This window comes from Sturnira hondurensis, unplaced genomic scaffold (genome assembly GCF_014824575.4).
Source record: "Sturnira hondurensis isolate 20B ecotype Veracruz unplaced genomic scaffold, ASM1482457v3 Scaffold0018525, whole genome shotgun sequence".
Taxonomy (NCBI): Eukaryota; Metazoa; Chordata; class Mammalia; order Chiroptera; family Phyllostomidae; genus Sturnira; species Sturnira hondurensis.
In genome coordinates this window covers 14,326,251-14,339,864 of record NW_028091156.1, presented here as the reverse complement: position 1 = coordinate 14,339,864, position 13,614 = coordinate 14,326,251, and the positions used below count along the sequence as shown (strand labels likewise).

The window sequence follows — 13,614 nt, the reverse complement described above, 5'->3', positions numbered from 1 at the left end:
AGGCATCCTCGTGCCTGCTGTAGGCAAAGCAGAGAACGAGGGAAGAGCAGCGACGCCTTGGTCCCAGCCCCGAGGAGTAACACCCCCCCCCCCGACGGACCCGTGAGGAGCCCGTCTCTACGTGCCAAAGGAAATGGGATCTCAGGGTTTCAAAGCGCCTTTTTCTTCGCTGTGGTAGAAACACGTTCTCAGTGTGTTGCTTTGCCCCAAAGCCTTTCGTCATCCATAACGTGCCTCCTGTTGTGTTCTTCTGTGTCCTCATGTCCTGCTGTCACCGTATCTCAGAATAGGCCAGAGTCTGCTGCAGACTGCAGGTTCAGCTTGGAGTGTCCATCCTGGCCGGTCGCTCTGCCCGAGCCAGTGGCTGCTCTGGGTCCCTCGTTCAGAGGACGAACTCTCTCTTTCCCAGGTGTCAGCGGAAGCAGTGGCGGGTGGATCTGCCAGCCACCAGCGTGGTGATCACCTTCCACAATGAAGCCAGGTCGGCCTTGCTGAGGACAGTGGTCAGGTGAGGCCAGGAGAGGCCACCGCTTGCCCACCTGTTGCAGCTCCCAGAGGGCGTTCCTTGCAGGGACACTGCACACAGGCTGCGTCCCCAGTACAGTCAGGTCACCTGAGTGTGCAGAGCAAGGGGGGACCGATGGCTCCTGCAGCCAAGGATTGGGGCCAGGATAGGAGAATTCTCCACCCAAAGTGACCACCCCCCAAAAAGGCCTGCAACCGTGATCTCTCCGTCTTTTCTCAGCGTGCTGAAGAAGAGCCCGCCCCACCTCATAAAAGAAATCATCTTGGTGGACGATTACAGCAACGACGGTGAGTACCAAGTTCTCCCCTGCGCTGGCCCTTCCCGGGCGCCCGCCTTCGGGAGTGTGGCCGCTAGTGACCCGCTCCTGAAAGACCCGAATCAGGGCCGCAGAGAGAGAGCTGCCTCTGTGTGATACTTGCCGATTGTTAAGACTTGCTGCTTGAAGGCAAAGCCCTGTAGAAATGCGAGGTTCAAGTGCTCTGCTTCTTCTCTTTTTCCAGCGGAGGACGGGGCTCTCTTGGGAAAAATTGAAAAAGTACGGGTTCTCAGAAATGATCGGCGAGAAGGTAAGACTCTTCTTAATTCAGCACCAGAGCGCTGAATGCTGACTATTCCTGGGCCCAGGGACAACTTAAAGCTTTCAGCTAAAGGAACCGCAAACTGGGTCGTCGTTCGGTGGCTTCCCGCTACCAGGGCCTCCTCAGAGCCTCTCCCGGCAAACACGGGAAAGGCATTCAAAGCTTAACTCACTGAAACTGTGTACCAGGGCAAGAGTTCAAATGACATTTCTGTTTCTGTATTTAGAAAATGGGCTCCTTTCTTCCCTTTAGAGCCTACGGGGGTTTTCCCCTGAGTACTACTAGAGTTCAGAAGAACAAACAAAGATTTAGCAATGGGAAATTTAATGACTCCATGCTCCAGGCATCTGACACAATAACCCAGAGTCAATTTGACAGCCTGCCAAAGGTGAGCCATCCAAAAAAAGGGGCGAGCACCCCAGTTACAAATGCCAGCCTCAAACCTCATGGTCAGTAGTCTTGTCTTTGCTGGAGCTAGGCTCACTGAGTCCACTTCATTGGCATTTAAAAGAGTGACCCCAGTGGGGACAGACTGGCTTTAAAGTGTCTGGGCAGGAAGCTGAAATCACAGGGTTAGTCGGCATTCATGGCATCAATGCTGGGAGGGGTCTTGGGAGCTCCCCCAGGGCCCTGAGAAATCTCTGCATGGAGACACTGCCGAGCTTTAAACGGGGTCCGTGTTTGCTGTTTGCGGCCGATGGCTGGTCCTGGAGTGGTGGTTGTGTTCTTTGATCAGTGTCTACTCTTTCTTCTGGTTCCCTGTGCGGTCCAGCTGGAGCAAAGGCATGCGGTTTTCCTTAGCAAGACTCTAATCAGCCAATGAGGTGCTTTAGCCCATGGGGGCCACGTCATCGGCACTGTGTTTTAACCAAGTGTAAGATCATCCGTCCAGATGTTCTGCGCTTGTACACAGCAGGGCCACCTCGCCCCCGAGCCACCTCTGTTTGCTGGACTCTCATCTGTCTCTCAAGCTTACAGTCACCCCAGATCTTGAGATCAAACCAAAACTTGCACTTTGTGTTTGCATCTCACCCTAAACAAGGCATGTAGTTCCTTTTGGAGTTAAAACCAACATATCTGCTGGCCCGGGGAAGAAACGAGAGGGAAGAATAGGAAGAGGTTTTTCATGTTGGCATTTTACTACCAATAGAGCACTTGCTAACCTCATAGTGCCTTTAAACTACTCACGAATCAAAAGGAGTTTTCTAAATATAAACTTTCTATTTGCCGTATGTTAGGCAGTTCCTGTGGGCAAACCCACACTGATGCATTGTTTGGGAAGGGACGAGGAGGGGCAGCTGTGTGAAGCCGGGTGGGCGGGTCTGTGTGGAGCAGATGAAAGGCATGACGGCCAGGTGAGATGTGCACACAGCACCTGTGTGTGTATGTGGGCACGCGTGCGTGTGTGTATGTGTGCGGATCCCATGGTTTAAACAGCTACACCAGGGCTGACAGCGATGCCCCTGGGCAGTGGGGGAAATGAGTTGCGTAAACTGTCACGGTGGCGGGAGAGCAGCCTTGGGTTCTGTGTCAGGGCCCGGGGTCTGGTGGTGCCGGCAATTCTAACCTGGCAGCTCGTTAGAATCCCCAGAGAACTTAAGAGACGGCCATGCCCACAATTAAATGAAAAGGTCTGGATTTCTAGGGGCAGGGCCTGGGCACCTGCATGTTCAGAGCTACTCAGATGATTCTGGTGTGCTCTGAAAGCTGAAGACCTCCTCCCGCTCTCTCATTTTACAGCTGGAAATGGTAAGGCCCCAAGAGGCCAGGGGACTTTCTCCCGGCCTTACAGCCATCTGATGGCAGCGGCAGGGCCAAGTCCACAGTCATGAGCCGACTCCCCGTGTGACTGGTGGGCTTTTCCTCCGTTCCCACTGTCCTGCCCACTTCTGTGTCAGTTTACTTCTCCCAGGTTGATTGAGGCACGATCGACATGTACCATTGTATCCACTCAAGGTGTGCAATGCAACGATTGGATACCTGTGTATGTTGTACACTGATTACCAATGGCCACAGCGAGTTTCGTCAACATCCACCCCCTCCCATAGTTACAGTGGTTTTCTCTCCTGGGAACTTTTAAATTCTACTCTAGCAGCTTTCCAGTGCCCAGTACCGTGGTTAACTGTAGTTATCATGCTGTTGTTCCTCACATTCAGAACTTAGGACGGGAAGTTTGTACCTTGTAACCCCCGTCACCCATCTCCCCCGCTTCCACCCCAGGAAGGGAACTCTTTCCTCTTTCCCACCTCGGGCGCCCCGCTCCGTAAACTGCACGGAAAGCCCACTGTGCCTGCCCGTGTAGAGGGACCTGAGACACTGGCTCTCACTGGTTGCGAGCAGCCACACCACCTTCATACGTAACGTCCAGCGTACACAGGAACGCTTGGTTTGTGACCATGCCGTCTAGGGACAAATACGCCATTTACAAGACTGTGTGCAATTTACAAACGTATATTATTAACAGATCACAAACATGTCACTTGTGTAATTAGACAAATCGTGTGACTAATTTGGTGTAAAAGCTAGAAAACTGGGCGTTGTGATTTCTTTGCAACGTTGCTCATTGACCGCCATTGAAATCGGCGCACTAGCACGTGATGCGGTGCCTGGGTGACTCCGTCCCCGGACCAGCCCCTCGGAAAACCCTGTGCCTCTGACAGAGGAGCGTGGCTTTCAAAGCTCTGTGCCTCAGCTGCTTGGTACAGGGGACTTCAGTGGCGAGGAGCCCTTTCTCAGAAGGCAGCATTTCCAAGAACATAGTCTTCTCTCTTGGTACCCACGGGGTAGCGTCAGTCCTGCTGCGTGGTTTGCAGGTAACTGTCTGCCCAGCAAGAGGGCTGCAGGGCCTCCGGGGTGGGGGCGAGGGTGGGGTGATGTGCGTGCTGCACGCGCAGCTCTCGCCTTTCTCTCAGATGCCCTCTGCTCTCCCCTGACATGCTTTCGAACTCCCTCCCTCCCGTAGGCCTGATGCGCTCGCGGGTCCGGGGCGCCGACGCGGCCCAGGCCCGGGTCCTGACGTTCCTGGACAGCCACTGTGAGTGCAACGAGCACTGGCTGGAGCCGCTGCTGGAGAGGGTGGCCGAGGTGAGTCGGGCTCGGGCTGCGGTTTTCCTTGATGCTGGAGAGGCGGGAGGGGCCTCTGGGACGTTGATCCTCCGCGGTGCTCTCCATAGGGCACCTCGCTTTGCAAGGAGGCAGCTAGGACCAGCAGAGGGTGGCGAGCCCCCGCCCGGTGTGAGACCCTTTGCTTAGGAGGATCTGCCTGCCTTGCAGCTTTGCAGCCGGCTCTCCGAGGCAAAGGGGCGAAGTAGTTGGGACCCCTGCCTGGCATCAGCCGGTGCCATGGGAGTGCTGCTGCTGCTGGTGGCTGAGGGTGGCGGGCTGGGTGCTCAGGAGGACAGGCGCTGGCTCCTTGGGGAGGCTGCCAGCGTTCCACGGGCACTCCGGGCGCACCTGCAGACGTCATCCCTGGCCTTATGTCTGGCCTTCTGTCCTTTCTCTTGCCTTTTGCTTGCCTGTTGACTTTCTCTCATCCCTGCTAAGAAAGTGCGTTCTTGGAGTGAAAAAGCAAACTTAATGAAAGTGCAAGAGAAACGTAAAGTGAACAAAGGTCGTTCTCCTTCACGGCAGCAAGGGGAGTTGACAGGCAGTAAGTCACCGAACACTAAGTCACCGAACACTAAGTGACCGCCAGCTGGTGGCTTTATGATCATCATAGTCACTAACTACATGCTGGACACTCCGAACATGACCTTTAATCCAGGGGTCGCTGCCATCTGACAGATAAGGAACCAGGATTCTGGGCACCTGAGTGACTGACTAACCAAAAGTCACACCGGTGGCAAATCCCGGACGGCAGAACAGCTTTCAGCGAGTGCCTGATGGATGGCGGCATCTCACAACACGCTCACGCCTCGCCGAGAGCAGAGTCCGTCCGGCTCCCACCGCCGACCTCTCGTTCCGCCAGGCTGTGCCAGGAAAGCCGAGGCCACACACAGGCTGCACCCGAGATACTGGAGTGGCAAAGGCACTGTCAGAACTGGTTCGGGGACCTGTCCCTGAGGGGAGGGTGGGGACACTCATTCTCCCTGGTGCCAGTCCTCCCAGAAGAAACGAGAAGAAGCCAAGTGGACCTGGAACAAAGTGGTGGAACAAACCGTGTTCTCCAGCTCCCGCACCCTGGCCCCGACCGAGCCAGGCGTCGAGGGTGTCATTCTTCTCTGCTCCCTGAGCCCCGCACGGGCCGTGGGGTTTTCCCTGTGACTGTGCCCCGGGAGGCGCTGGGGCTTTGTAATCCCCTCCCAGTGTTTCTCAGAGGTGCTGTGTTCTGACCCCGCTGGTTCTCTTGCTAATTTCTGTCCCGAAGTCTGTCTCCCGGCTGACGCGGGGCTCTTCAACCAGCTCAGGAGAACGCTGACTCTTTGTCGCCCACTGGCTCGGGGCCCACTGGCTCGGGGCCGTGTCGCTCGCCAATGCCAGCCATCTGGACTTAGAGAGGCAGGGAAGTGAAAAGGCCTCGTGCTCACAAGGTCTCTTGGCAGAACAATGGCAGGGTGGCACCGAGACGTGCCTCAGTGTTGGGGGCAGGTTGTTTGGCAGAACTGCAGGTAGGACGGACTTCGAATCTAGAATTCTCTGGTCACTTTGTGTTGTAGTCGTGTTGGTACTCTGCACACCACACACCACTCCTGCACTCCCTAACTTTGCTGTGTGGGCATCTCAGCCCTCGGTCCATCCCTGAGGTTCACTGCCACTCACAGATCACCCACGGTCAAGTGCAGCTGAGCTCAGAATGAAAGCAACACCAGGGATGAAGTTTAGATGTTTGGGACAACAGAGAAGGACCCTGGGGATACACTGGTGCTGTCCGGGCCTCCAACCGAGTGAATAGATGCCTGGACTGTCCATGGCCCCTGCATCCCATCTCAGGGAGCCATTCCCTCCTCGTCCCAGCTCCCTCTGTCCCTTGGCGCAGAAGGGGACCTGCCCGTGTGACGGCACTGGGCTGGGAGGGCTGGGTCTCTGTGGGCACGGGGGCAAGCAGTCAGCTGTCACAGCACCTGCCTGGATGTGGCCCTTTAGGGTCTGGGTCCTCTGTTGGAGTTGACAGCCACCCTTGCCTTTTCCTTCCTCCTGCTGCAGGACAGGACTCGGGTCGTGTCACCCATCATCGACGTCATCAACATGGACAACTTCCAGTACGTGGGGGCGTCCGCTGACTTGAAAGGCGGTAGGTGCCGCTCCCAGTCCCCCCGCCTTGATCTTCCCGTTTGCGAGGCGCCTGAGCACAGCCCCCTCGGTGTCGCGGGTGACGAGGACACCAGCTTTGACACGGTGGCCGCGCCTGCCCTCCGAGCACCTGTGCTCAGCAAGCACAGGCCCATAAAGCGCGAGGAATGGCCGGGCTTTTTCCGAGGGCTTCTCAGGTCACCTTTTCTTCCTGTAGCTCTTTGAATCTCTGCCGCTGTAGTGGCTCGTGTGGCTCAGTACAGTTCTGCAGTCACTTTTCGTCAGAAAGGATTTGGCTGCCCCGCCAGCCCAGGTGTCTGGGGCGAGGAGCCCACAGAGCTGGTGGGCGGTGTGTGACGGGCCCCTGGGCTCAGGTTTGAGCAGCTGAGGGGGCTGGAGTCTCCCCCCTCCTGCAGCCCCTCCGCAGCCTGAGTGTCCTGGTGGCAAACCCATCCACCTGGTTGCCCAGTGCACCTGGTCACCCCGACTCCTGCTCACTAGTCACCAAGTCCTGCCGATCTTACCTGACGTGTGGTTGGTTCTGGCCCCTTCTCTCCAGCTGGACCACCCAGGTCCTGCTTCACATCCCATAACCTGCGTCTGNCGGTTTGTGATGGGCCCCTGGGCTCAGGTTTGAGCAGCTGAGGGGCCTGGAGTCTCCCCCCTCCTGCAGCCCCTCCGCAGCCTGAGTGTCCTGGTGGCAAACCCATCCACCTGGTTGCCCAGTGCACCTGGTCACCCCGACTCCTGCTCACTAGTCACCAAGTCCTGCCGATCTTACCTGACGTGTGGTTGGTTCTGGCCCCTTCTCTCCAGCTGGACCACCCAGGTCCTGCTTCACATCCCATAACCTGCGTCTGAACGGCCACCCTGTGTCCTGTGGGTCCTTGCAGCCTCTGGGTGTGTGCCCTCAAACCCTCCCCCCACGGAGCGCCAGAATGACTTCCCCTCCTTAGAAGTAGCGAAGGCTCCAGAGAACTTCTGGTCGCGTGTGCGCCGATGCCGACATTCTCTGTGTTAGAAAGCAAAGCCGAGAACCTGACGAAACACGTGCTGACGCAAGTCCAAGTCCTGTTGTCTTCCCAGCCCTGACGTCACGTGTCCTGCAGCTTCCAGAAAGACCCATCATGCACTTTTGAAAGAAGGAGCTGGGAGGAAGCTTTTGGGGGAAAGAAAATTCCAGCGCACCCTCCTCGCTGCTCTCCCCGCCCCGGCACCCCCTCTGTGCCGCATCTTTGTGTGTTTTGTCGTGGTTTTTGCATTGTTCTAGTTTCAGTGGGTCTTACCCTGATGTCTAGTGTTTTTAAGCTGCAAACGCTGGCAGACTCCAGGAGCAAAGGGCCAGTGTGTCAGTGCCCGCGTCTCTCTCCTGTGCTCGGCAGGTTTTGACTGGAACTTGGTGTTCAAGTGGGACTACATGACGCCTGAGCAGCGGAGGGCCCGGCAGGGGAACCCCGTCGCCCCCATAAAGTAAGTGCTGGTGTCAGAGGAGACCCCAGGCTGGCTGCTCCCTACAGGCCTGACGGAGCCCCTCCCCCTCAGCCCCCAGTTCCAATCCCCCACGTCAACTCAAGGGGGGGCATCTGCAGGTTTCTGTCTTCACATGATGCTGTGTAGGAGGCGGACCTTCCCGTCCTGAGTGTCTGTGCTTCTGGTGCAGAGCATTTCACAGGGTGGCTCTCCGAGTTGACCTCAGGGGCCCGGGAAGAGGGGGCTGGACCTGGCGGGACGCCCCTCTGCAGCTGCCCTTCCAGGTCCGCTCTGCTGTTTGCCCACAGAAGAGGCGACTTTCCGGCTCTTCAGTTCCCAGGCCATGCCCTGGGTCCATGCGGGGAGTCAGGGTGCACCTCCATCGCCTCAGAGTGGCCGTGCCCCTGAGACCCACCTGCCAGCCCAGCATTACTCCGCCCAGTTTCTCTGCAGCATGGCCTAGACCGGTGTGCTGTGCACCAGTGTGCCATTGTACACCAGCGTGCTGTACACCAGCATCTTGTAGACCCGTGTGCTGTGCACCAGTGTGCCATTGTACACCGGCGTGCTGTAGACCATTTCCAGCACTTTGACACTGAAGTAGTTCTCACAGCACCCCTGCTGGGATGGAGAAGGGGCTCTCTAAACATTCTGTTATCCCTTCCCAAGCTGACAGGGAAGTGAGGTCGATGCGGGTCCCTCAGATGGAGGAGGCGCCTGCCCCTTGACAAGGACCATCTCAGACAGCTAATGTCATTCAGCGTGTCCTAGGTGTGAGGGCTGCTCTAGGGTGGTGTTTTTGGAGTCCTCTAAGGAATCTGGGTGCAGAAGGGCCAAGATCTTGCCCAGGGCCCCTAGTCAGCAAGTGCCAGCAGCCCAGTGGTCACTCTGTCCGGGACTCAGTCTAGCCCCTCCCATTGTGGGGGTGTCTTGCAGGGCAGATGGGGGAGGTGGTCGAAGACAATAGTGGATGGTGAAGCAGGAGGGCACCCAGAGCTCTGAGCAAAGAATGACCCCGTGCGGTTGTTTGTAATGTCAGAGCGTGGTCAAGACCTTGGCATGACAGTGCTGGTGAGCTAACCTTGACCTTTGGCCTCCCCTTCCGTTCGCCCTCTCTGCCTCTTTAGAACGCCCATGATTGCTGGAGGGCTGTTCGTGATGGATAAGTCCTACTTCGAAGAGCTGGGGAAGTACGACATGATGATGGACGTGTGGGGAGGCGAGAACCTGGGTACGTACGAGCCTCGTGGCTTCCACCTCCAGACCGTTTCCAATTCCCGTGAAACCACGCTCTTTTCCTGCCCACAGGAGGGGCGGAAACGACCCGTGGGAGCTTTGAAAACACAGGGAGGAGTTTGTGGTGTGCAGGGTGCCGACTGGAAGACGTTTTTAGAGCCTTCGAGTGACCATTCGTCAGGCATAATCAGTCCCTTGCATCAGTATAAATAGCATCCCCTTTGTTCTTAGAAGAGGCTTGGGTTGGACATCGAAATACATTGTCCCGAGAGGGCAGGATGCTAGAATACAGGAAAGCTGCTGAAGGGAAACGCAGATTCTTCAGCGTTGTGATGGAAACTCCCTTTGAATAGTGTCTGTACAAAACACAGCTGTGAGGAGACACCCCCCCCCCCGCCCCCCAGCGAGCCGAAGTGTGTACTCTTCCCTCCTCCTCTTTGTCTCCGGCTTTATTGAGGCGTAACTGACCATTTAAAATTGTGGACATTTATGGTGTATGTGTCAATGATTTGATACACATGTACATTGGCATACTCACTGCCGTCCAGCCAGTCAGGACGTCCACCTGCACGTGCTTTCCTGCCTGGGCCACGGGGGCCTGGAGACCCGGGCTGTGGGAGCTGTCTCCACCAGACCGTGTTCTGGGAAGAGACCGCCGGGTACACCTGCCTCCCTCAGCAGCAAGGGCTCCCGTGGCTGGTCTGGGGGCTGGGCATTTGCGCCCTGTCGGGCGGCTGCCGTGCAGGGCACCCGGTCACCCTGCCCCTCTCCCCACTCCAGAGATCTCCTTCCGCGTGTGGCAGTGCGGAGGCAGCCTGGAGATCATCCCCTGCAGCCGCGTGGGGCACGTGTTCCGGAAGCAGCACCCCTACACTTTCCCCGGGGGCAGCGGCACTGTCTTCGCCCGGTAAGTGGTGAGAGGCTGAGCGGGCACGAGCACACTGCTGGCCGCCACCGGGACAGGAGCCGACCTGGGACCACGTGGAAACAGGTCCTTCAGTGGTGTGCCACTCGACAGGGATGGGGAACAGCCACCCATGCACGTGTCCTGGGCACTTTGCATGGGCATCACACTGAATGAGACAAAGGTGCCATCTCAGAAGGTTGTGTCCTGTGCAGCGCCACCTACAGGGCCATCTCTGCAGGACACGATGGTCCCATGCAGACCACCCAGGGTGCCGGATGGGGCTGAGCAGGGCGTGAGGATGGGAACAGCATGACATGGTTGGGAGCCAACGGATTGGTCTGTCCTGGTGCCCATGGGGCTGGTCAGAGAGACCCACGCTCGTGTGAAAGCCCACAGGGCGGGACACCCAGAAATGCTTGAGAAAATGATCTTTTAAGGAAGAGATCTTACACTCTTTTATTTCAGGTGACTATTCAAGGTTCAGTGTATGAACAGTCTTAAAGTCAAGCCATAGTAAATTCAAGCCAGAAAGACCTCATAATATTATAGATATGATTCATGATAGTTAATGGAGGTGATTTAGCCAACATAAGAGCTTTCTGAAGAAAAAACAGCAATTATTAGTCCACGGGAACCACACCTTCCCCTAGGGAATTCCATAGCTGCTAAAGATAGAACAGTGTAGAAGCCAGTTGTCCTGGCCTCGAGGAGGCGGGGCTGGTCAGCCCAGCACCTGCATGGCCAGGTAGACGCCCAGTCGGGGCTGTGGGGAGAGAGGCTGTGGCCCTGCCAGCAGTTGCTGAGTCAGGGGTAGGTGCAGACTCCGGTGGGGCTACGGAGGGCGCGTGGAGGGCGGTCTCTGCCAGCTTGGTGGTGGGTGAGTGGCCGGCGAGGGGACAGAGCAGGCAGCCCACGTCCTCCCATTTGGCCACCCCCAAGTGTGCCCTGTGGCACCTGATGCTGCAGGAAGAGTAAGACGGTGACACACCAACAGACCCTTGGCTGTGGTGGCCATGTCCCTTCAACCCGTTGAGAGTGAGCAGTTGGGTGGCTCCGTTTTTACGCAGCTTCATGTCCAGTCAGCCTCTCACGGGACTGTGGGGGTGTGTGCGCTTGTGTGTGTGTGTGTCGACTAGCACTGACCCCAGGCCAAGGGAGGTCCCACTCGGGATGGCCGTGTGGCATGGCGCAGGGCTCTCAGGTGGACGCTCATGTTTAGGTTTAAGCAGCTAATGCTCTTCTCAGTGTTACTGCCCAGCAGGATAACTGGGTGGCTTGAATAGCTGCTGCCTCCCGCCCCCGCCGGCTTCAGTTGAGCTACTTACTCCACCCGCCCTGAGTGGGTGTTGGGGAGCAGTGGGGGGCAGAAGCCAGGAGAACCCCGATAAATGCAAGTGGCCTCTCTAGGTGCCACTCTATTGCACCTAGAAGACTGTTTGGCATACAGTAGGGGCCTAATAAGTGTTAGAATGAATGAGTTGAAACCACGGAATGGCACAGGACACGTATTCTTGAGACCACCTACATGTCTTTTTCTGTGAGGTAGACAGAAAAAGGTTGTTTTGCTTTGCATTTAGGAATTAACAAGTGACTCAGTGACTCAGGTGACTTAGAACCACTGGAACTCGTAAAGCCAGAAGCATTAGGGCCGAAGGGGCCTGGGAGACCCTGACTCTCCCGCTTCATTGCAGGGAGCCCAGGCCCCAGAGGACAGAAGTCGTGGAGCCGGGCAGAGGCTCAGGCCCGCGCCGCTCCGAGACACCCCTGAGGCCCAGGCAGAATATTTAACAACTTGTATCTGTTTCTCAGAAAGTAAAAAATCGTCGATCTCATTAGCAAAGATAGCACTCTCATAACTTGGTGAACCCACCCATCAGCCTCCCCCGTCCACACACCTCCCTGCTCTGTGCTGTTCTGCAGTCTGTTCCGTGTTCACCCAGCAAGAAGTCAGGGGCATCATTTCACGGCAGCATTCAAGGTGTACACCAGTACTTTGAATGGCCATGCTGGTCCATTCACTCGACCACCTTCCTGTTGGCGGTCAGGTAGCATCCGATTGGCCGCTGGAAACGATGCAGAGGTTGTCCTGCTTTCACGCAGCGTCTGTTCTCCTTCCCAGCTGACTAATTCCTCGAGGTGAACTTCGAGGTGAACTTCCGGGGATTGGCGGGTGGGCGCATTCATTCGCACTGTCTCGTCTGCTGCCCGTGGGGCATCCTGGACGCCAGTGTAGCTTCCCCTCCCCGGGCAGGAAAATGGTGCCTGCGTCACTTTGCATAAAGGACACATGTCAGGTGGAAATGATTTCAGTTATGTATAACTGGCTCACCATTTAAAAGAGAACTTTAAAAAAAAGATTTATTTAGAAAGATGGGGAGGGAGGGAGAGAAACATCACGGTGAGAGGGAAACGTGGAGTAGCCTGACCAGGGACTGACCCACAGCCCAGGCGTGTGCCCGGACCGGCAGTTGAACTGGCGACCTTCTGCTTTGCCGAACGACGCCCAGTCCACTGAGCCACGTGGTCCGGGCCTGAAAGCAACCTTTCCAGCGGAGGAAAAGAATTGTCTTAACAGATGTGGGTCGCCTCCCCGCCTGTCCATTCAGGAAGGACGGGACGCCTTCTGTGCAGGTCCTTGGGATGGCCGGCCCTCGGCCTGAGGCGTGGGCCTTACCTTGGACCTGTGTCCAGCACACAGGAGCAGAGGTTTGCCGTGTTCACGCCCCCTCACACACGCTTCAAGGAGAGTGCGGGCAGGATGCCATGCTGAGCGCGTGGTGGCCTGTGTTATGTGTCAGACCTTCCTTCACAGCTTGTCCAGTGGCTTCTTGACTACACGTGATGGTTTTCTCCACGGTTGCGAGACTGAAGCACGTGGTTTCCTTGCCTTCTGGAAAAGCCTGTTCTGTCTGAGCCCCTCCTGCCCAGGCCAGGAGGGGCCCCAGATGTGGGGCATAAAGTGGCCGGCCCCTTCATGTCACTGTTCCTTGTGCAAAGAGGACCCTCTCCTCAGCCTGCAGAAAAGAAAGCCATTGCAATGAAAACTCTTACCTGTTCTTAACTGTTCCCCAGAGCTGCCTAGTGGTGGGGAAGCCACGGTGGCAAAGGACGCGGAGGCCCAGCGTTTGGGCTGCACTCCCTGGTGCCAGCTTTCCGTGGGCACCCGATAGGCGTCGTTGCAGAGTAATTCCCTTCTCCTTCCGTATTATGCCCCAGCCCCTTCTGGGAAGCCCCTGCCTGTGCTGGGGCCCTGACTTCCGCGTCTTGGTAATCTGTGTTGCATGAAAGACAGTAAGCAAGTCCTCTCTGTGCGGTGAGCACCTGCTGAACGCCAGCTCCCCGCCGTCACGGCCGGGGTGCCGAGCAGGGGCAGCGCTCTCTGCGTCACCGCCAGAGCTGCCAGGCCCCGGCAGGGCCCACCTTCCTCAGCGGCGCTCCACGCAGATGGGCGCAGAGTGGGGCTGATGGCCAGAAAACAGCACAGCTCAAGGAGGTTTGCTTTGTCTCTAGTAACACCCGCCGGGCAGCAGAGGTCTGGATGGACGAGTACAAAAACTTCTACTATGCAGCAGTGCCTTCCGCCAGAAACGTCCCCTATGGCAAGTAAGTGTCGCCTGTGCCCTCTCGTGCTGCTTTGCTCGGGATCCTGGGGGAGGGACGTGGAGTGG

The 13,614-nt window shown here is 57.0% G+C and overlaps 1 protein-coding gene across 1 annotated transcript in view; it reads left to right on the top strand.

Moving 5' to 3' along the window:
• Window positions 1-13,614, top strand: part of GALNT2 (polypeptide N-acetylgalactosaminyltransferase 2) — a 153,369-nt gene that overhangs the window by 126,653 nt on the left and 13,102 nt on the right. Inside the window, exons 4-12 of the mRNA XM_037069509.1 lie at window positions 410-508; window positions 746-813; window positions 1,027-1,092; window positions 4,067-4,188; window positions 6,247-6,334; window positions 7,716-7,803; window positions 8,931-9,034; window positions 9,820-9,946; window positions 13,457-13,549. Of these exons, the coding sequence (XP_036925404.1) occupies window positions 410-508; window positions 746-813; window positions 1,027-1,092; window positions 4,067-4,188; window positions 6,247-6,334; window positions 7,716-7,803; window positions 8,931-9,034; window positions 9,820-9,946; window positions 13,457-13,549 (855 nt within the window). The remainder of the gene's footprint in view (window positions 1-409; window positions 509-745; window positions 814-1,026; window positions 1,093-4,066; window positions 4,189-6,246; window positions 6,335-7,715; window positions 7,804-8,930; window positions 9,035-9,819; window positions 9,947-13,456; window positions 13,550-13,614) is intronic.